A 23,946-nucleotide genomic window follows, 5' to 3' on the forward strand; every position below is an offset into this window, starting at 1 on the left:
TGTTCATGTAATGATTTACTTCCCTGCATTCTCTTAGACAGTTAACTGTAAATGCCTTTGTCATTTACAATTTCTTCTCCTACTGCTCATTGAATTAATGCTAACACTTAGTCTATTAAACACGTTATAAATTCATATCTTCTACTGTCTTGCCTGTTGCTGTCCCTCGTATTATTTTAGATGCTGAAAAACACCGGCCAGGGCTCTGTTCCTAGAGCATAAAGCAGGGGACATCAAAATGGGGAGGGGGTTGTGCTCGACACCCACCATGTCAGTCTGATGGCCCCAGCCCCTTTGAGAAAGCAGGAATGAAATCTTAAAAAAAACCAAAGCACCCTGTGTCAGTGCACTTTGCAGGATGCTATAAGTTGGTGCCAAGGGTAGAAGTGCCCCCTTGGTGTACTGGGAGGGGTGGGTGTGTGTGTGTGCGGTGAGCTGGCAGGAGGGCACACAAGGGCTGGCAGGAACCCTTGCTCAGCAAACACTTTTCTGGCCCCCAGCTGCCTTTGAGAGCCACACAGCGCCGGCCTGCGGGACTCCCTCCGGCTCTGCGCAGCATCAGGAAGGATCTCCTCTTGGGTTGGGTTTTTAATGAATTTCACTGTCCTCTGTGTAGTAAATGTAATGTCTGTATCTGTGCACATTCACTCCAAGCAGCCACATTAAATAATCTTATTAGTTCCTGGAGCAGTCAGAGAACAACAGTGTCTATTCAGTACTATCATTCTTGTGTTGTGTCAGCAAAAAGTTTTAAATGCAAGTGTATCCTTTTGTTTAGTTGTTCCAGTAACTTCATGCTGCTATTGATCATGTAGTTTATTTCTAGATTTATTTTTCTTGCTAGATTCATATGCAGAGTAGTTACAAAACCCTGATCCTGTGCTCATCAAAGTAATAGCAAAAACTAAGTGGTGTTGAGTATGGCCTTACAGTAAGACATTTAAAAACTGTTTGACATGTTTTAGCTATGATAATGAATTAACTATGATAATGATTTTTACATGGGTGTTACAATTTTAAGGCAGTTACCAAGTCACCTCTCATTTCCCTGACAGACAGCTTAGGACAAGCTTTAGTTTTAAATGAGAAGTTGAGAAGTGATTTATTTTGACTCCATGTGTGCTTCCATGATTTAAATAAATGCAGAAAATGGTATTGGATTGGTTTTGTAGATAACAATGCTTGCTGGATTTTTGACAGACTGTTTTTCTGAGGCTGATTTCTGCTGAGAATTTCAACATTCTTGTATTTACAAGTTTTATCCTTTGTTACTAGGGAAGATAAGCTGATTTAGATTTAGTCTACTTGATATTCCTTCCTCACCCCAAACTCACAGTAACTCTGAGCTGATCAGGTTTTTTTCTTTTTGTGTGAACTAGAGAAAAATTGAGAATTTTCTCATTTCTTGTCTTTCCTGCAGGCTTATTGTAGTGACTAAAAGTTTGATGTATTGCAAGACATTTTTATTGAGTGTTTCTGGCACAAAAAAGAGAAAAAATGGGATTATGAGTCTTCCTACTTTCATTTTTCTGAACTGAGAAGCTAGGATAGGGTAGATAATAGTTTGATTTTTAGATATTAATCCAGCCAGCAGCTGCTTAGGGTTTGCTGACCATCCATTTTCTTGTGTTTGAACTAGCTGGAACGAGATGAGTCAAAGGGAAGGCGAATATGAATTTTAAAATCCTTTTAAAGTATTGATTTCCGAATTCTAAAACCCAGCAAAAAGATTCGATTTAGTAAAGCTGAACCAACGGTTTATTCTCTCGCATTCAAAAGCTGGGATTATAATTGATGAGCACACACTCTGGCCTGGGCTGGCTGCGGAGGTTATCTCCCCAAGTCCTTTCCTTGCCCCCGCTACCCTATTGTCTGAGGGTCTTGTGAGTCAGCTCCTGAGCAGATGCAGTTTATACCGTGACATTTTAAGGCAAAACAAAAGATTCCTTAATTCGCCTTCTGACTCATCGTGATCAAATGATTTTGGCTAATCTGAACCCTTGCTGAGGTTTTGCTTATCTGCTGTGTGGATTTAACAATCATAATGAAGTTGTGAGGTTAGCTCCTCTCTGAAAGGATTTTATGAAAGAAAATGCTGGCCCATATTCATGTTAAAATGGATTCAATCTGCTTATTTTTGAGTCCTTATGCAAAGTCTGAGAAAATTCTGTTGTTCAGTTGTGCTGATACAAGTCTAGACCAGACTATTTCTGACATGCTCTTGGTGAACAAGGGGATATTTCTTTCACTGAGGATCCAGCTTCTCCCATGAAAATAAAACTTAACATACTGTGTGTCATCCAGTGATTGAAAAAATATGTAGTATAAAAGAGACATTACTGGTGGGATTTTTTTTAATGGTTAAGAGAGCAAAAAGTGGGATTAGAAATAGGTGGTATTCTGGAGAAAAAATCAGGACTTACAAATTCAGTTGTTTTCCTGTTTTAAGTTTGAATTGATCATATAGATGGTCTTTGAGATTTGGGTGAGATAGATTATCATCTCTAGGAAAAGGGGGGGGAAATGCAGGCCAGTAAAGCCTAAAAATTAGGGTTTGCTTTGTGCACTGTTTTGCTGTCCACAAGGCTGCCTCAGTTCTCAGCAGCAATAATGCTAACCAAGTAAATCTGAAATGTTGCTATTTCAGTTTCTGATGGAAGCTCTTAGTGTCCATGTAAACATATCATATGTTATAAGGCCGGTTTTTCAAATGAGCTGCATTTATGTATTGTAACTTTTATGTAATGAGTTACCCTGGAAACACAATTAGGCAAATAGTGCTCATTCTTGCAGCCTTTCCCAGCAGATAATTAATCACAGTGAGAGCTGGGCCCCCAGCTACATGCAAAAGTGTATAGGGAATGTGTAAGACAGTTTTTTATGGTCCAGCCTGTGATGCTTAGCGAACTCTCACGATTTAGAACAAGCTGTATAAAACAGTGTTTATTTCCTTCGCAAAACACATTTTTGATTTATAAAGCTTTAAAGCTTTTGACACATTATTGACACTGTGGAGTCATCGATTACTGGTTCATCAAATGAGGATAAAAATGTAGCATGTTCTACAAGCTTCTGTTGTGAAATGAATTAGTGACCACGGGGAAGGTGTTGGTTGCCTGGTGTATGCTGTATGGACTGCATTTTCAGATGGTTTCCTTCATGGCATCTAGAGATTTCAAACAAAAAGAAAACAAGTTATTAATGTAATTTCGTTGGCTTCTTTCTTTTTTATATAGTTTAGTGGTCAGGGATTACTCTAAAAGAGGCATATTTCATGAGTTATTTGCTGTTCTGGGATTTTATTGGAAAAGAATTGGGATTAAGAAAGTGTGGTTGTAAACAATCCTAATTATCCAGGGTTTGGGGCAAATGAATTGTGAAGACAGACTGATCAGACATGGGCTATTCCTTGGGAAAGGGAACACGAAGGGGGGTCCCCATAGAGTATTAGAAGACCTTGAAAGGAATGTATTGATGTCAGTAAGCAGCTTGAGATAGTCACTAATTTGAAAACAAGAAGTCATTGACTGAAACTAAGGAGGAGACAAGCAGATAAGGAATTTGGGCGGCATTTTTTCACACAATGGGTAGGTTAGAATATGGAAAAGTGAAAAAGCTGGTCATAGAAGTACTGTGCTATCGGTTTGAGAAGCAGCTAGACAAATGTTTGGAAAAGGAGGTTTATATACAGAGCAAAGAACTACTTTTTTTGTAGCTAATCTCATGCAGCAGTCCATAGAAGGATTTGAAGTATTTAATTGACCAGATGGTAGTCTTCTGGCTGTAAAGGCTACAATGTATGTATGACCTAACTGAAGTGTAATTATTCCACAGCTTCTATAGCTGGACCAGTTTAATCACTTTTAAGGATAAACTTCATTAAAGAATGAATTCATCTTTTGTTTAGGTCACTGCATGTACTGTCTTGTGAAAGCATTGCCACCTACGTGCAACGTAAAATGAAAGTACTGTAAAATGTAGTTCTTACCATTTAATAGATTCATGTGAGTGAGCTACTTCTGTGTCCCCGCTGAAGAAAATTCACATTTTCCAAAGGGGACTCCAAGAATTTTTAGGGCCAGCTGAGGCACGTTTTCAGAAATGTCATCTTTGCAAGCAGCATCTTAACTTTATTCATGTTTGATTCAGCATGTGGAGATGAACTGCCTTTTAGGTAATTTGCCAGTAGTTTCTGGAAGAGGTAGTAAAAGAAGGAAATTGTGTAGAACTCTTATGGGAGCTGATACTGGGGAACACCTTTAAGTAGGCAGTAGCAGCACATCCACAATTCTTGCTACATGTAGAGTTTGTATGTTGTGTGTATGTGTGTGTGTGCACGCCTGTGTAAGTTGAATTTAGATGTGTGCACTGGTATTTTCTAGAGTGACAACAGGTGATTATGGGGTATCTTAGCCTATATAGAATATAACTCATTAACTTCGATTTCTTGCATGTAGTAATTTAGGCATATTCTTTTTACTTTTAACTTGGGGGAGGATGGAGGAAATCCAGATGTAAAAGAGAAACAGTTTCTATACTGTATGGAATGTGATGTGACATATTCTCATGCACAGTGGAAGTGAGCAAGGACTGGTCCTCAAATTAGCATCCATTTGCATTCAGTTACAGTGAGTGGTTTCTGCATGTTTTTTCTCCATTGACAAAGGATATTAGCTTAAAAGCTGAAATGGCAGTAGTGAATTTCTATCCCTGCAAGACTGTTAAAATTAGTGTAACCTTAGAAGCATTATTTTCCTTTGGAATTTTTTTTTAAATAGGCTGTATTCCATCTTCCATATCACCTTCCTTAGGATTGTGTACTGACAAAGCGGTATCACTTACATTTATAAATCTATGACATGCATTTTTCAAGTATTAATGTAAAATGTGTAAACAATAACACACAATGTATACTCTGTGTGTGTATGACTGTCACAATAATTTTCATTGCTTCACTTTCATTACTGTAAGTACTCCCTTCTTCATAGATATGCTTGCTTTGCCCATTGAGTTCTTTTGTTTTGTTTTAATAAAGTAGTGAATTTTTAATTAGGGTCATTGTTAGGTGTATAAAAGCACTTACGTATTTTGTCTGAAATTACAGACAGTTCACTGATTCAGGTATGCATTGGGTCAGTCCCTAACTGCATACACACATGCACACAAATTTGTTCATCTCAGAGAGACAATAAGCTTTTAATGAAAATGCCAGCCTGAATACATTTCTCTTTTTTGTTATCTTTAAAAGTGTGTCCCTCACTAGGTTTTTGCTGACGCTTCTCTCTTTCCATGAAAAGCATCAAATGATCCTCCTGGCCAATAGCAGAACTCCAGCAGCTAGAGCAGCAGACATCTGGATAACTACAAATGAAAATCGCTTTTATTTTTGTAGGTTTTAGCTGTTGTTGAGCTCCCTTTTTTAACTCTAATATTTACAAGTGTTTTTATTTATTGGGCATTCAGACAATGTAAGTTGAAGGAAGAAAATACTCATTTCTTTGCAGCAGAGCACTGTATAAACAGCGGTTACTCTTACAGCACGTTTTTCACTTCCATGGCCTTCCCTACACAATACTGCAACTGGTTTATCTTTTCACTGTGGTTGCACATAGCTTTTTCTTTTGTCTTTTCCATCAAAATTGGCAAACTGGGCAGGTGAGGGAAGAGGGGAAGGCAACAGACACAAAACACAGATCTCAAACACCATTGGATTTGGCAGATTCTAGCGTTCGTGAGCCCGAAACTGCAGAGCAAAAACTCCGCTTTTTTCAGCCCAGGTTCATTCCAGCTAACTTCAGCCATATAAACCATCTAGCATTGAGCATCTCTCCTAACCTAGTTGTCCAGGTCTCCTCAGTCATCAATGGAGAATGATACGCACCTCTGGAGGGTAATTCTCAGGCAAATGAATTGCCCATCAGAGCTTCCCCTCTCTCTCAGCTGTTGGGAGAGAAGATGACTAACTCCGATTCGAACTTCAAGGATGGCTGGAGTAGATGAGATGAGGCTGGGCCTTTGAGACTGAGCTAGTTAGTAAATATTACCGGTATGCCATTAAAACTAATGGTCAGTGAAGAAGTGGTGTTACACTCCCCCTAGTTATGACCCTTTCTTCTTTAATCAGATTGAGTTTGCCCCTCATATGGTGTGATTAAATGTTTTGCTGCAACATTAAGTACTCAATGGGGCTAACACTTGCTGGAGCAGCTACCCGGGCCGTCCTTTAGAAGTTGCCAGTGGGAAGCTGGAGTCATCTAGGGCTTTAGGAGCACTGCAGATCTAATGGATATCTGTGCTACATCCAGCTAGCTTGGGCACTGGAAGCAGCATAGCTACGACAGCATAATAGTCCATGAGTGCTGATTTACCCTCCTAACTCCCCAGGGAGCCTGCTCCTGTTTCTATAGACTGTCACAGCCAGCAGTATAGGTGGGCCCTTTTTGTGTGTTAAGCTCCTGGCAGACCTGGATCTAGTCATCGCCTGTCCTCCTCCGGCCGGAGCCTTCTGTCCTTGGATCTCCACAGCTCAGTTGTCTACCTCCTTTCTAAGGCAAAGCTGAGCATGGAAAAGGGCCAGAAAATGTTGTACTAAACCCAAGAAAGCTTATTTGTCAGAGGCTTTACATGGGGAGGGAAGAAAGGCAGCATAAAGCCGCTGTGCGGAGTTTGCTTTGACCATGAAGCACTGCTTTTAGGCACGAGTCATGCAGTCATCACCCAAACATGAATAACACTTGTAGTCTTCCTAAACACAGACGCGCTGTGATGAGACAGCTCATTGTCCTTGCTGACACTGTGGTTTATGCCCTTAGTTTTTTTCACATGTATTTTTGCTGGTTCGTAATATTACAAGTGATTCGTCCACAGCACTCCCAACTGCCTGCGAATCCTGCACCATGTATGACTCTGAGACTAAAGGGCTGCCGATCAGCAGCATCTTGCAAATAATAATTGGATCTTTTTCAGCTTGTAGCAACGGGAGTGGAAAGAACTGTATTCGGGACTCTTCCTTCGAGATTTTAACAAGCCAGTTTTTAATCTGACCTAACAAGTCCCTTTGCCCTTCAAGGCCTAATTCAAAAATGTATACAATATAATAAATATAAAAAGATGCATCAAGCAGGTAATATCTGAATGAATAGAATGAAACTGAATACTTACTGCTGCAAAAAGAGGCACTTGACAGGTCACTTCTGTATTCCCCTTAGTACTCCATTTTTTTTCTGTTGGGATAAATGTTATTCCCATATAGATCATCGTCATCTCCTTAAGGAGAAAAGCTAACAGTGCTAATAATCCCACATTTACAACTGCTCGGCATGACTCCTACATCATATATCCAGCTTTGTGATCACTTTATGATCGAGGGGAACAGAAAGAGGGCTAAGGAAGGTGCGAAGGGTACTGGGGAGAAACAAAATAAGAGTATCTATCTAGGTCCTCGCCTCTCTAGTGTCCAAATACCTTGTAATCGTTAGTGGATTTGCCTTCATAACAGCTTACTAGGTAGGAAAAAATGGTGTGTTTTATAAATGACGGTGTGAAACGTAGGGTGAATTTAATGATTTAACCGAAGTGGTGCAGGAAGTCAGAGTCTCAGTCTGAAAGAGAATCTAAATGTGTCTAAACATAGCCCTCTAATGACCAAGCCATCCTTCAGAACTCACAGTAACAAATTCATAGCTGTTCTGCAGAGTTATAATCATATCTTTTTGAGCATATATGTCGGTAGATTTGAAAGTTGTTCCCAACTAGAAAAATCCTTTTTAATTTAATATTTATGAGTGATATGTATTTGTGAAACATTCACAAAGAAAACTCTTCAGTTTGGGTTATTCAAAAAGAAACCCCCCACAAATAACTTCTTTGATGAAGTATTTAAGAATCATTTTATTTTTATAAATATACAGAAAATTCAGAGCATCTAGCATCTAAAATATTCCTTTTAATACAGTGCTTTAATATAAAATTCTATCAGTCTCACAGAATCTACGCTGCAATTTTCATTAGTAGTGAATAAAATAGGACTTTTGATTTTGCTTTCAATGCAAGTATGTTCAAGCCTATTACATAAAAAATAAAATTTCAGTGCTTACTTTAATTAAGCCAAAATTTTCGTACATTTACGTAACAAATGCTGATTGTTATTATAACTGAAAATAAAAACCCCAGCACGTATTCAGGTGCAGAAGCTCTGTAGTTTGCTGAATCTGAAACCCACTTCTTAATGATATGCCTTCATTTTTTCTTCCCAGCTGATATATTAAAAGATGTTACACCTCTCGACAAACTTTGTCTGTCATATTCCTGTACCATCACAGTGACAGCAGCGCTGCTACAATCTGGAAGGGATTATCCTCCACAGGGTGTTTCTCATGTGTCTTGTGCTTATCAAAATAGGTCCCCTGCCATGTTTAGGGGGATGAGAAGAGACAGAAGTTTCCATTATTATAGTCATAAAACTAACATTAGGTAATTCATGATGGTTTTAAATAGTGCGAGCTGCTGGTCACCTCATGGAGCCTATTGCAGAATTTGGCTAGCTTGTTATTTATTGCAAGAGGAAGAGGGAATTCAACTTTTACCTATGTTTTTATGACATGCTGGATACTCCACTTATGCGACTATCTAAGGGCAAACACTTTAACCCCTTGAGATCTGCTAATCAGGAGCACCAGCTGTTAAGTGCCAGCGTGCATCCTGCATTGGTGCCTGCGGGGAGAGAAAGGGTTGCAAAGGATATGACCCTAAACTTCAGAAACCACTTCTCTCCTTGGGGGCAAAATATAATTCAGCTTGCGTCTTCTCTTGTTTTCTTTTAGTTTATCCAGTTAATGTTCCTGATGTGGGTTGCTGTGCACTTACTGTGAATGCTTCAAGCCTTTAGGAATATGATAGTTAATTACTGAAGTTAAAATCTGGCTTGCAGTGGTGTGGAAGTGCTTTTGGAGGTATTTACTCAGCTAGCTCACTGAGCTGCTGAGGGCAGGGGGAAGGCTAGTAGTATCTAGCTCACAGTGAATTCTGCAAATGCATGTTCTGGTTAAAAAAAACACCACCGCACATTGCACAGTCATTTTTCACAATACTGCTGGTACAACATTAGCTCAGTCTCACACTAGGCTACATTCGTACATTCATTTAAAACAAGCAATGAAATCCATTGTGAAAAAGGAACCTGTCACAAGCACGAGCCAAATTTATTCCCTGCAGAGTAAAATACAGTCAAAAGGTGAAAAGGCAGTTCTTTATTCTTTAAATGCTTCCTCTTTTATCCCCCTCTTCATTTTCAGTAACCAGTAGCACTGTTAAGCAGACAGATAACGTATGTACTGGTGGGGAGAAAAGATAGAAAATATTGCCTTTTTGACATATTTTGTGTTCTTTTTTCCAATTGTCAGTGTTCTCCAGCCTAGTATTTTTAACGTTTCCCCTAGATTATTTGTTGTATGACAATAAATGTATGTGTCCATCTATTTACTGGACTTCATAGTTTAGTAGCCTGAGCAAAACCACTTCCAATTATGGGATATCCTTAGAATCAGTGGATCAAGTTCTTCCAGCTTTTACTCTAAACCACTGCATCAAATTTAGTTTGTATGTGGGCTTTGCAGATACGCAATGCTTAAAATACCTTAGCAGCGTGTGAATATTTTGCAGCCATCTCAGTAAGAGCATGATTTGACCCTAATGTCCTTAGCTGCAATATCCCTCTCTCCCAATGTCATGTAGTATATGCTGTATTTTTTGTCACTTGAAATGGCTCCAAATCATAAATAAAGCATTATTGGGTACTATAGAATGTTATGGCATACTGTTGTATGCTCAGATTAAAGAGAAAGCCTCAGTGTGGTGAAGAACATGTTGAGTTTGTGTCAGATTTCAACCAAATAATTCCAGAGTTGAAAACTCATGCTGCAAGTAGACACTGAGCTCCTCTCACCTGTGAAGGCAGGTTGGGTTCAGACCCCTCTTTGTGCCTTGAGAATCTCTTCCTTTGTCTGTCTGTGTCACCGGAGAACTTTCTACTATCGCACACATCAGTGGAAGTGAGCTGAATTTACATAATATAACAGCAATCTAGCATAAGTTTGAATAGAAAAAAAGCCCTCATCACAAAATGAGATTTAATAGTGGACTAGCAATATATATTTAAACTCATTTGTTTTAGGCACAATAAGGGAGTAGATGCAGAATAAGTAGCAAAAGGGGGGTTGTTTATGTAGAGAGAAAACAAGTCATGCTGGCTTTATCCTGTGCCATTGATTTCATCCCTTTTCCTGTGAATTTTCTTGTTCAAGATATTTTTCTTCCAAAACAGCTGCCTATCTTTGCAGCACTGAGTTTTGTTGGTCAGCCTCTCTAGGCACTTAGGTAGTTCCCATCACCATAGTATCAGAGGCATTCAAAAATGGAAAAAAGGGGGGTAGCAAACTAATCTCTGCCTCTGACCCTCTGGCCTCTCAACAAGACACGTGATTTGGGCAAAATCATACTCACTCTCCTTTTCCGTTTAATTACCTATGGCTGTGGACATCAGAAGTGCTTGTGGGTGACATGCTGGGGGTCATGGTTGGGGGACAGCAATCAGTAAGAACTGATGTTTCAAGGACTTCCACTGGCAAAACACTTCAAAACAAGCTTTCCCTTAATCACATTGGCCCACTAGAACTGTTCCTATGTTCCAGGGAAAGCATATGCTTTGGTGTTTCACAAAATCAGGATTTCATAACCAGGCATCGTTCATACTATTAGGCATGTCATTCCATTAATGATGATGAAAAAGCAAGCATCAGTTCACTAGTAAATGCCCGCAATCTGCATCACAGAAATGGAGGAATTAATTCTTTCAAAGGTAAGCTCAGAAGCCTGTCTGGCCATTAAAGTGTTATTAGGTCTTGTCATGAACCTTTTCCCTTTTTGACCTGAGGCTAAAGTGTTTTCAAATAAAGACTGTCCCTCACTGCAGGGGGGATGTACTCATTTGCAACCACAGGGAAGCCCACGTGGCACTCAAGCCTGCCAGCTCCACTGGGGGATCTCCAGGTTCATCCTCGCAGCACACCTTGGAGGCCAGCTCAGGACTGTGGTTAACCTCATCCATGGCTGTTGGTGTCTTAAATTTTTCTCGTATCTTAATTTCTGAAGGAGAGAATGCCTCTTACACTGAGCCAGGATGCTACTGGGACATTCAAATTCCTGGTAATCTAATGAGGCCACAAGTAAGGCTGTTAAGTGTATACAGTACTCACACAGCTCTGCTCCCATGGACATCTGTGGTGGAACAGGAAAATCCCACCTAATGGCAAATGCATGTGTGATACTAAGCACTGAAATGAGCTACCATGTTACACAAGTGCTAGGGTTTACAAAGAGTTTACCTTTACTGATGCTTTCCAGATGATCTGCCACTGCAAAACCTGCAACAGACTTAAGGTGTAATTACTGTCCCTGTTAGCAGACTTTACAGCATATATGAGTATGTATTGCTTTACTCTGTTGTAAGATCTGAGGGTTTTTATTTTAAAATAAAACTTTCTATTTTTTCCAAAGCTCATCCCAGTAAATTCCTGTACAGTTCAGGGGGGCAGTGGAGGAAGAAAAAGCCATACAATGCCCCAACCCATGGTAATCATCAAAAATATCTGTCAGATACTTCTTTTAAATTGTCACTGTTATATTTACTGAATGAATTCATTCAATTTCTGATGCAGCTGAAGAACATATTTTCATCGATATGAACAATGTATTGCAAATCAGTTATTCTTGTAGAGCTGATGTTATTCTAAAATATCTTCTCATATCTTATATCAAAGGACACCAAATTAAATCGTTCACTATTAGTTGCTTTTCTGGATTTTTTTATAAGATGATGCTGAGTTATCAAGCTGAGTTGGGTAAATGAGGAGGTGTATGATGTTTACATTGACATAAACGTAATTACAGTTAGACTCAAGCCCTTAAATTGCAAAAGTTGTAGGAAGAGTGGTAAGCATTGGGCCAAATCTTGTCCTGGGAGCTAAACAAGTGTATGTTCTACATGTGTACAAGTTAGCTATTGCAGCAGCAGTGCTTTAGGTGCGTGGCCTACAAGTTAGGAACCAAGACCCGTGTGAATAGTTGGGGAGATTTAAATACCTCAAGAAGGAAGTTCCAAATTGGCACAGGCTGGGCCAGGAGATTCCTAGGGCCAGGCAATGGGAAACAGCTGTCAAAGTTCTTATTGAAGGGCCACGGTTTTCTTTGGAGCACACCATTGCGTATCCTTTAAAACAGAGCAGATTTCAGAATTTTAGCTGATCCCTGTCCTTGATAAACCATCTAATGATGAAAGTGTATGTACAACAAAGGAGGGACCTGAGGTGTGCATCTTTCTAAGCTTCAGAAGCTGTGGACCCACATCTGCCCTCGGAGAACGCATGGACTACCAGGGCAGTAGGGTATAGGGGAACAGAGATGGGGCACTTGCACTTGGGCTGGGATGACCCTCTGCCCATCTGCCCGATGCTTTGGCACTGTGTGATGTTCTTGAAAGATGCAGAAAGGGAAGGATGCGAAGGAGCCAAACTCTGTAGCTGGAGTGTAGCTCCAAGGATTTCCAGTCAGTTTTCTACTCATGAACTTCATACAGGAGGCACCAAAATCCGAATTTCCTCTCAATGCCTTCAAAAACAGGTTTCAAGTTAGGCAGTTGAGGAAAATGAGGAGGGTTGTTTTGAAATGTCTTAAACCGGAGGAAATCGAGCAGGAAACCAGCATCCCTGATTTCCCCTTTGGTTCTCCAGGGTCTGGGCTATTTTAAAAAAGGTGAGAGGCACCAAGGACTTGCTTTGATCTCCACAGATCATGTCTTAAAAGAAAACACTCTCATTTGCACCAAGAAGGGAGCCGGGCCCTGCGGCAGTCAGGCTGTGCATGTCTATTTTCTGCATCCTGGTGCTGCTGATCACTACACAGCAGCGATGTCCAGACAGCCAAAGTATAACCTAAAGAAAATGCCATGGATTTGCTGGCTGAAAGAGTGATCATGCAGCAAGATGGTCTGGCACGTCCTGATCTAGGAAACCACAGACAGGTTTTCTGGATCTCAGCTGCAAATGACAAAAGTTCACCTAAGTCTTGTTTTAACAGCGTAAATCTTTGTGTGGTTCAGGCCCTTGGTTCAGTGCATACTCTTAGAAGTGACAGAAGGGCACTCGGTGGCATTGCCACAACTGGCCCTTAGGTTCTGCAAAATGTATTCTGCTCTAGGTGCAGAGGCATTTTTAAGAATTTGTTTTTCTCTGGCTTTTCTTGAATTAATGTTAATAAAAGCTGCCTCAACCTCTTATTTTTCTATATGAACACAAAAATTGCAGCTGCCTGCCAAGTCTGCTGAGAGATGGATGTAATAATTTTCAATTGTACTGTTAGCCCAAAGGGAACCCGATAGCAAGAGATTGACAGATGCAGCATGGATTATCTTGTGCTCTGAACTCAGCCCAATTTGTGGTTTGTTGCAGGTGCTAAAGAGATTGATATTGCTGCTACCCTGGAGCACTTGAGGGACCAGAGACCAGGCATGGTCCAGACAAAGGTACTGTCAATAAATCCACTGGGATTTTAAATACATTAAAGGTCTTTCACAGTAGTTGTTTTCATGACAGAAGAGAGAGGGTATGACCTAATTTAACGCAGGTCGCTTGCTGATTACTCTGTTTGGCTCCCTACCAACTGAGGTTTATTTATGCTGAAGATTTATCTAGGCTACTTTCTTTGGTGTTTACTGCTCCTTCTTGTAACATCTCCAGCATCTATCTTGATTACCATATATGAAAGGCAGTCAAGACAACAATCTATAGCCTACTAAAGAAAATGTGCATTTGAAAGAATGTTCTTGCTTTCATCCTGAAATATGGATTATTTTCTTAGAGTATCTGTTCATAACTGTGAATGCAGTATTTTTTTAAAAGCTTCAAGTTATTAAAGAGAATGTAACTGCTGATTTTATTTTTTTTGTGGAAAAAAATATTTACAATTAAAGGAAATAGGGTTTTATAGGAAGTTGTGTCATTTTTAGTATCTTTGAACAGAAGAGCTTACATCTTGCATAAATCCATGTCCTTTATGGGTGTAGCATGGTAATTATACTTGTACCCTTTGGTAAGGTGATTATCTTGCTCTATATTTCCGGACAGTTGTAATAGTTTTGACACGATGTAAAACTTTTAAAGATAGCTGATGGTGTGATTGTAGTCCCTTAAATTAGAAATGAAACTTTCTATTATTAACAATTTCAGTGATGTATGGAATTATATTTGGGGCTATTTGCTGCAAGTTAAGAGCTGCAAGCATGACAATAGAGAAAATCGTTCATGGCATGGAGACCAAATAAATCTGTATATGACGATGTAAGTATCGAATGAGAGTTACAGCCCCAAACTGAGTAGCAAGGGCAATGTGGCAGCACTCTGTCTTGGCCAGGCTGAAACTGATAGGAGAGTCTGCAGCGTTTATGGAGTTGAAATTGCTGAGGGACGAAGGTGAAATAAATGTGTGTTGCAGGAATCATTGGTTCATAACTTTTCTTGAATGTCTTCATAATCATTTTATCTTTCCACTAATACTAGGAGAAGTGGTGCTGGAGAACAGTTGGGAGGACATTTAGTTATTATTTCAAATAGACTAAGTGCATGAAAAATAAAGATGAGCCAGTCAAAGCTAACTAATCTTTATCTCTATGCAGGACATAGCACTGCACAAATCTTTCTTCTGCTTTGATTATTCAGACTGGAAGAAAAATGCATATAGCACACAGTACCCAATGTCACATATATTTACTCTGAGGGAACATGCAAGTCCTGTAAATGCATACAAAATACGTGGCAGCTCTGCAAAAATATAGAGCTCAGATTCCAGTTTCCCTCTAAGGGCAGAGAAATTACAGCTTGTTGCCTTCAACAAAAGAAAAAACATAGCTCCAGAACCAAAGAATGAGTTTATGTGAACAACTTTTCTTACTTAACTCAGAAATAGTTACTTAAGTCCCATGAAAATCTCACTCAAGATGTGTTTTTCCCCTTCGGCCATTTATCTGGAAGAGCTCCAGAAAAGAAATGTATCCTGTGTTTTCATCCAGGATGAAAAATTTTCTCAGGATATTGCTTATCTCTCCTCTTGCTCCTTCTTCCATCATTGTCATTTTCTCAAAACCACCCAAATCACTTATTCAAGCTAATGTGTTGCAAATTATAAATATCTGGTTACATGCTAGCAATGCAGAATCCCCAGAGAATTTTTCTGATGGATTTAAACAAACCCCTGTGCTCTCCCAACTGAATACAAATGAGGAATATTAGACTCTTGGAGTAATTTAAAACGATGGATTAAAAGTCAGGTTAGAAATGCCAATTACAGAATATCCCTAGGCAAAATAAACACCAACTTACTTCAGCAATGTTATTGTGTTTCCAGCAGGCAGCGCTCCACATTTTCAATAGGCATGTGAAAGATTTGTTTGCAACATTTTGTCTTCTGGAAGGGATCTTTAATTCAAAGGCACTGTATATAATAAATGGTAATGAAATTATCATAACGACATTCTACATTTCTGAGAAGCATAATAAGAGGGCTTGTGGTTTTGTGGGGTTTTTTTGCAGGGGAATCATAAAATAGAATTGATATGCCACATGTGAGAGGAAAAAGTAATGAAGGCAGAAGTGCATTCTGTGTGATGGGAGGAATATATATTTCCTTTTTTTCTCTCTTCTCCTTTATCTTTCCTCTTGTAATCTGTAATAATTAGCTAAGGTTCTTTCATGTATGCTACGTGTACTCTGTTTGTTTTCTTAGGAATTTTTATTTGTAAACTTAATGAAACATAGCTTATTATTTTTTATTAAATATATTCTTGTCACCTCTGTGTTATATATGGACTGAGTCCACAAAATGCCTGTCCGGCTCTGTTTTCTAGGCAAAGCTAGACGTTAAAATTCATCTCCAGTCAGTCTTGTATAGGCAAATATCATATGTGAATGACAGTGTGGCTGTACAAAACAACAGACTGAGCTCCTTGAAAAATATCTGAAATTAATTTGCTTTAACTGTGGTTGTTCTCATGGAAGAGTGCAGAAGGTGTGTCAAGGCTTTTCTTTGGAGGGTGGTGATACACATCGGTGGAAGCTGCACTATCTGTGTTTCACCTGTGCATATTATGCAGAAGGAAGGAAAGGGAAGAGCTGCACCATCGCAGAAGGACCATGTCCTCACGTATCTCATGTGTCTGCTCTGCTGTCCCCTTTACTGCAGTGTTTGGCAGTCAGTGTTGAGCTTTGGCTGTAAAGATTATGCTTTGTAAGTTGTTTTGCCTCAGTAATTTAAGATCACACCTAACTTTCGCTGGTGGGATCCACCAAACTTGCCTCAAAATCCATACTGAACTTTGGAGTTCATCTTGATCAGTCTTTCAGTCTTCCAGGGGAGACAGACTTTTTCTTAGGCAATGCAGTGATACCCTGTGCTCACAGGAGGGGTACCCCACCGTGAGGGGCAAAAGCACTCGCAGGTCAGAGGGCTGACAGATCTTCACAATAAGGTGAACACATCTCGGAACAACAAGGTCAAAGGGCAGATTTGCTCAATGAATAACTTCAGAGTAATAGGAGTTGTTTTCGCCAATGGGACTAATATCAATGTATTGTAGTCCCTGATCTTACAAACTTTTCCTGACTATGAAAAAATCAGATGAAGAGCACATTAGGTAGCCTCTTTACCATGGGCAGCACCAGTTTCTTCCGAACTGACGCCCACATCTTGGAAGAGGCATCTGCACATCTCTGAAACTTGGCTGCATCACCATGTCAACCCCATAGTGCTCAGATCAGCCTCTTCTGCTGTTGTGCTCCCCATGCTCTAAGGACTGGCAGCAGTGGGGACCAACTCTCCCACTCATATCTGAACACCAGCATCCCGGGAGCATCTGCTTCACCCTGCTGCTACCAGCCCCAGCACAAGGGTCTCCAACCTTCCAAAGAAGCCAAGGTTCTTTTTCCTGGAGGCAATCACTTCTCATGCGTAAGCCCGAATTTCCTTTTTCCTTCCAAATTCCAAATTTCCAAATTTCCTTCCAAATTTCCAAGTTTTTTGAGCTAGTACAAGCACCTGGTTTGGTTCTGGCACAGCATGTCCAGATGAATGCCCTCTCTGCCTCCCCTGCCCTCCAGCTCCTCTCACACATTCAGTGTACTCCAGTTAAAGTACAACCGATGGTCCCGGGTGGCCACCAGCATTTCCAGTCTTTTCTTTAATTGCAGAGACCTTGTGGAGTGTAGGGAGGCATAGGCAGGCATAGACACCATTTTCTGTGCCTAATGAGGATGAGTCCTACTCTTTAGGGTGAATTGATGTCTGATTAAAAGCTATTGGCTGCAGTCCAGGAAATATACAAGGATGCTACTTTGACAGCACCAAGCAGACAGCAAAATTCTTGAATGTCAGTGTCTCTGAGAAATTATTCTGAGCTTTGTTCTTCTTTTCTGCTCAGGAACTGTGCCCTTCGTTGCTTCTTTCTGAGGCATCTCCACATGAGAGGTGACTGCAGTGGGGTAAGAGAAGGCAGAGGAGACTGGCACTGAATTGCAGGAATTAGAAGTCAGCTGCCTTTCTGAACTCTGAGTTGCACATTTGTAGTTTGTTCTTTCATCCTTCCTGTAGATTTCTGCAGGAAGGTGAGACACTTGGAAAACAAATGCTGTTTAGTCCAGTAACCACCTTTGGGGGCTGGCTGTGTTCGGCAGCCATCCACCGCTGCTGCTTACATGCCTGCAGCCGTCCCACGCAGCCTCTGGCAGTGCAAACTGAGGGGCTTCAGGTACCTACCAGACCACCAGTTTTCTAACTGGAAACACAGACAGTATCCCAGCAGTGATCTCAGGATGCTTTGCAGGGTGTGTCTCTGACCTTCATTCTCAAAGTCAATTCTTCAGCAGCTCTTGAGCCCAGCTGGCTTAACCCACTGGAGTACTTACAGAAAGTCCAGAAACATCTTCACAGTCCTTGTCTGGTATCCTTGATCTGCCGCTATTCTGAGTAAACTGTCCACATATCTTTTTTCATCTGAAAAGTCATAAATGCCAAATCATCCTGTCAGATATTTCAGTAAGCTAAATTTCTGGGAAAAATTACTTGCCTAGAAAATACAACACCTGTTAACCTTGAGGAAGTAAAACTTGTCATCCTTCCATAGGACTATACTGTTCAGGAGCGTGTTAGGGTTGCACTTAGAAGAGGTGGCCATACATGGCTATGTCCTTCCCATTTCTGCCAACCCAGCACAGAAGCCTGTCAGTAATTTTGGTTTTATGCTTACAGTAAATTAATAGCAGGGAGAAGCTATCCCAGGTATTTCTTAAATAGGAGTGGGCTAAAAATCATTAGGCGATTTGTAGGTACAGAAAGGCTGTTAAAAAGGGAGACTGAGCAAGAGCAATAACAGGCAAACCAAAAAGCAGATACTGTTCTATATAATAGATATAAGGTGAGGAGGTATTTATTCTAACTGATTTCACCTAGAAACAGTCCTGAGAAAAGCCAAAGGCTCTGCTTTGCAGCATCTCACCTATTTCATATCTCAATTATGTTAATGACTTTCCATCTCTGTGTCAGAAGGAAGTGGCTGGCGATCAACTACTCCCAAACCCTTCTGACCACGCAATTGCAATACATCATTGTGTCCCAATAGCTTAGTTTCTGCTACCAACATTTTTCTCCATTAAAATGACTCCGGCTTCAGGATGCTGTCAAACATGTTATATGGCATCAATAATCCCAGAACATTTTGTTCCTTTCCGTTGCAGTCTACAGTTCATCCTGCATATTCATATTTTTAACAATGTCTTGAGGATTCTCGGCTGCAGAATAGTGCGCTTTGGAAAGTGTTTTGTTTTATTATTCAGAGTATGTGTTTGTTCTTTCTGCAGGAGCAGTTTGAGTTTGCTTTGACAGCGGTTGCAGAGGAAGTGAATGCAATACTCAAGGCACTTCCCCAGTGAGCAGCTCAGTCTCCCGAAGGTTCCCACAGGATCCGTCCCTCATTTTCCTCATCCTCAGTCCCTGTGAATGTTCTTGGAAACCGTGACCTGACCTTAACTGTGTATCTTCTGTTGTAACCACATAGTGATAGGGTCCTTAAAAACTCCTTTAGCTGGTAAAAGTTCAACAGTTAAAAATGTGTATTCTGTTTTTTGGGGTTTTAAACAAATTTTTAAAAGTACATCGAAGCCTCGGATTAAGTGACAGAACAATCCATCAAATGCCTTTCACATCCTCAAAGCCCTGAATGTCAGTCACACTTTGAAAGCACACATTCATGTTCTTAATAGCAAATATACAGTATTGTGGGTAATTAGTGCAGTCAATATAGTCTCAGAAAACAGTGTTCTGTTATATTTCGTAACTTCTCAAAGGCTGAATGAGGCGGGGGGAGCTGAAGAGTATGGTGATTGTTCCTATACAATGCCAAGCTAGAGCATGAAACAGTGCTGAGGGTGTGAGTAAACACAGGTCCAGGCTCAGGCAAAGAGAGCTTGCACCTCCTCATGCTGGGCTTCGGCAAGCAAATGTTTTCTTAACTGTTGTTTACTTTTCAGCTTTGTGCCGTGAATGGAAGAAAATCTGAACTATAAGTAAATAGGCCTGCACAGTTGTTGCAACTGGGGATAACAAGTTGGTCACATTAATGGGAAGCCAGGGGATAAGGAGCACAACTCTGACCGTGTACCTACCACTGACAGTGGAAAGGAGAGCATAGACTCACCTCGGGTGATGGGGAAAGGCCCTGGCAGCAGTCAGGTAAATGTCCAGAGCTGTTACGGAAACAGATTGTTGATGTTACGGGATTACTGAGGAAGAAAATGAGACTTTCCTCTTTATATTTTTGCATTTCCCTCTGTAAAACTGTGCTGTGCCATCCTTTGTAGCCGGGAAAATATATTTCTGTAAAAGCCTGGCTGAAGGAGAAATCTCCAATCTGCGTTTTATGATCCTCATCGAGTTTGTCTGATCCAGACGTTCGTTGCACCTTTCTGCAGAGGCTCTGCTCACTCCTTGTTCTGAATGATACCTATTTTAATTAACCATTAAGGGATAAAGAAGCACACAGGTTGAATTTCAGAGATTCTTGTGTTCACAAAATCCTAATGCCCACTGTTGCAAAGTAATGCTAAAATATGTCCATAAACAGTTTGGTTTTGCAGTCTTGCTTATGTGAATTCACAGGTTTAGTTGTGGTACTCTTGTGAAGGAATTTCCATTATTGATAAAAAGTACACTGATACGTTTGAATGAAGGGTCTGGGAGTAAAATTCTACAAGTTACCTAAGTGATCTAGGCTTTTAATTTCATTTTCAAAACTGAATATGTGGACGCTTTTTTATGCTATCCTACATCTCCATGATGTAAGAATGTGGGGTGCTTTTTTTCCAAAAATCTTAACAGTGTTGTGGGCTTGAAACCATATTAGGTTAATCATTTGAATTCAGCACTGGGAAGTATGTAGTTTAATTTAATTTGGGAAGGGGAAGCTTTTATAAACTTCTAATCAGTGAAATGTTAGAACAGTATCACAGATTTTTGCTGACACAGAGGTAACAGGCATCTATCGAAATCAACCATGTTGCAATTTTGTGTTGTAGGTGTGGATATTGGTGATTTCTTCTTTTTAGCAATTAAAGAGTTATTTAAAAAAAAAAAAAAAAAAAAAAGCAGAACTCCTGTTACTTTTTGCCATACGTTTTTGTATGCTTTACTTGGTATGTGCTGTTGCTTAATTCATGCATTCCGTTACTATAGCAGTACAGAGCAGTTACTACAGATGCCATCATCCTCTTAAGTACACATACTGTACATTAAGCCACATGTTTATTTTATGGCCTAAGCATTTTAGAGCTTTCCTAGCAATAACTAAAAAACTAATGGAGTATAAATGAGAAAATTGCCTTTTTCATTTGATAATTTAGGTTTAGCAGGATTCTTTTATTACTTTAGCTAACACAAAATTGCAGATCCGGGCAGATGAGATCAGTTTGAGCAGTATCAGCAAGTGTTTGAAGTAGATTTACTGTGAGCCATGTACTGCAGTTTTCTGAAAATACAGGTAGTTATATCCAAACAAACTGTCCAAAGAATCAAAAATTAGGGCATCCTAAGCCAAGCCCTCTGATTACCAGGTAGAATTATTTCCCTGTGCAAGACGCTGTGCCATTACCTGCTGCCAAACGGCTGATGGGTTTTTAGCACAGATTTCTGCCCTGGGATTCATTAGCGTTCGCCTTGTGACTGTCCCTGTGCATACCACAAACAGGGCTGACGAGCCTCTCGTTCGCACTTCAGGAATATTTTTTAATTGTTCTTTTGCAAATATTTGCATTTCATAATAGCAATTTCAGGGTAATCCCTATTAATTCACAAGCAGCTGAGTGTACGACTTAAATATTGCTCTTCATGCTTCGGAGTTTATTTAGCGTAGATTAGAGGGCATTAATCTTCCCCAAGGCTAATGGGGCAGGGATGTATTGTTTTATTCATACTTGTAGACCAGTTTACACAACAGAAAGATGCAGTCTTACTCAGAGGGTTAGAGTATCTCCCACTGAATGTCATTGACAATCCTGTTATTTCAGCCATTTTTTGTACAGTTCTTCCACAAAGAGGTGCCAGGCTTGTTCTGTTGACTGTAAACTATCACACAGAGTATTTCGTCTGTGCAGGTGGTATACTGTTCACACCTCTCAATAAACGCCCTGCTTCTGGGGGTGATAATCTTCTGCAGGGCCTAATAGGGAAATGCAGGTTTCAGTTGCACCAGGGCAATCCGGAAGGGGTTTGACAGGCCGTTTCCTGGGAAGATGCCAAAGCCATGGATGAAGCCACAGAGATGGATTTCTCATGCAGGGCAGGTATTTCTTTACCCTTTTCACTGCAGTTAACTTAATCCTGGTGATTTCATGAAGGACGTTGTTCAGGCCAGCCACAGCCACTTGCACTGGACGTGGGTCCTGCTCCATGTTCACTGACAGGTGGAGTTGAGCTTCTTCCTGGAAGCCAGGATCACCTGAGAGCCCAGAGTCAAATGAGACCTACTGTCTTTCCCTGTCCAATATTCTGCTTGATCTTTAGTAAACTCATTGCGATTGAAGCTTGGGACGGTGCCTGATCCATAGCCATAAACAGCATGTGTTTAAAATTGACCATCCTCATGTTCTTGATGAAGACAAATTGAATCTACAAGTGCTTGTGTGGTTGAATCTTTAAATGTCATTTAAAGGGGGGAGCTGCGGGAGGGTGATTTAACTCCAGTGCTCACAGTTTCCTTCCTTGCTGGTCAAAGCCTGCGGCAGAGGAGAAAACTCTCTTTTTCCACAGGCACGGCAGTGTGCACAGCTGCTGGCCACGAGCAGGGCAGTGAGCTGGCCAGACCCCGCGCTGACATAGTCACAGTGCAGATGTGAGGGACGGGGAGGTGGCTGTCAGCAGCACTGATATAGCTCATGGGACTCTCTCCAGCCTTTGCCCCTCCCATGCCGTGGGCTGGAATTTAGGGGGGTGGAGGGGCAGGACAGCACCATTCCCCAAACCCCAGGTCCTTGAGGTTCAGCCCTAGACACAGTGAAGACAGCATGGGATTTGCTGTTGGCTTCACGTGTTTCAGGTGTGAGCTCCAACCATTGCTGTTGACCACCATCTGGGGGACCTGGTGCAGCCCAGGGAACATCCAGTGGAAGTCCTTGGCAAGTGCAAAGGCCAAGAATGAATTTCAGCAGAAAATCCCATATCCAGATCTCAATCCAGTAGCAAAACAAGCAAGATTATTTTTATAGATGCTACTAAAATCTGAAGTATTTTAAAATATTTTTAAAATCTATGCCAATGACTAAACCTTGTTCCTGTCTCTAGCGTGCATGCAGAACCAATCTCCATCCATCCCCAAGGGAATGACAGCTATAGTACCTGGAAGGAGTTCATGCTTTATTATTCAAGTGGAACATTAATAAAACCCAGCCCACTTCATAATTTCCAGAATAGTAATTAATTAAAAAAACTGTTTATTGGAATAGAAAACAAGTATTTGATTAGCTTTGTTACAGAACAATAGCTCTCCTAATTTTTATTCTGCATATTTTATTCTTTCTTTAGAAAATTCTCTTAAGAAGCAGTTGAGATAATTCGCTTTTTAAAACTGTACAGTTTCTATGGTTTTGCTTTTTAAATGAGAGTACACTTTGTAGATTTGATTATTATATTTTTCTGTTGAGATTACATTGGGCATTACAAAAGCATTTCCCACCACAGTGAAAAGAAAGCTATCCTGTTGGTTTATTGTAATAGAAAAGAAAAAAAAACTAAAACAAAATTGCAGAGCTGTGGCATACTCAATCCAATTAGAGCATGACTCTTTACTACTCTTCATTTACCACATTAGAAATAAAATGAAGTTACACCAGCAAGATTTCATTTGAAGCTGTTCTTGCATGCTGTTTGTACTGTATTTGATGGCATAATATTGTTTTGTTTACAACCTTTTCTTTCTTGTCATTCTATTATATTCTTTATATGTATATAGTTTAAAAAAAAAAAAAGATGATACAAAGTATTTTGTTCTACCTCTGTAAAAATCATATTTGTGAATAAAGTCACGTTGTCTGTGGAGTACGGTATTGTGAATACAGCATTAACAGCTGGTGCTTTGCTTTTATTTGGGGGGTGGGAGTGGTACCTCCGTCTGTTGCTGGAGAGCTGGATTGTGACTACCCGAGGTGGGCTCAGGGGGCTGACGGAGAGGGCACAGACACCTGCTGACAGCTTAGAGGTGCACGTTTAATCTGCTCGGAGCAGAAGTCATTGCAGCCGCCCCTGGCTGGGCTGTGTGGCTGCGGTGGTGCAGCTTCCAGGATTCTGATCAAGGCAGACTCT

General features: G+C 40.4%; 1 protein-coding gene across 1 annotated transcript in view; it reads left to right on the top strand.

Annotated features, from left to right (window-relative positions):
- PTPRN2 (protein tyrosine phosphatase receptor type N2) overlaps positions 1 to 23,682 on the top strand; it is a 663,537-nt gene extending 639,855 nt beyond the window's left edge. Inside the window, exons 22-23 of the mRNA XM_056337581.1 lie at positions 13,503 to 13,576; positions 18,957 to 23,682. Coding sequence (XP_056193556.1) covers positions 13,503 to 13,576; positions 18,957 to 19,028 — 146 coding nt within the window. The 3' untranslated portion in view covers positions 19,029 to 23,682. The remainder of the gene's footprint in view (positions 1 to 13,502; positions 13,577 to 18,956) is intronic.
- The last annotated feature ends 264 nt before the right edge of the window (positions 23,683 to 23,946 follow it).

The sequence above is a fragment of the Falco biarmicus genome, chromosome 4 (genome assembly GCF_023638135.1).
Source record: "Falco biarmicus isolate bFalBia1 chromosome 4, bFalBia1.pri, whole genome shotgun sequence".
Taxonomy (NCBI): Eukaryota; Metazoa; Chordata; class Aves; order Falconiformes; family Falconidae; genus Falco; species Falco biarmicus.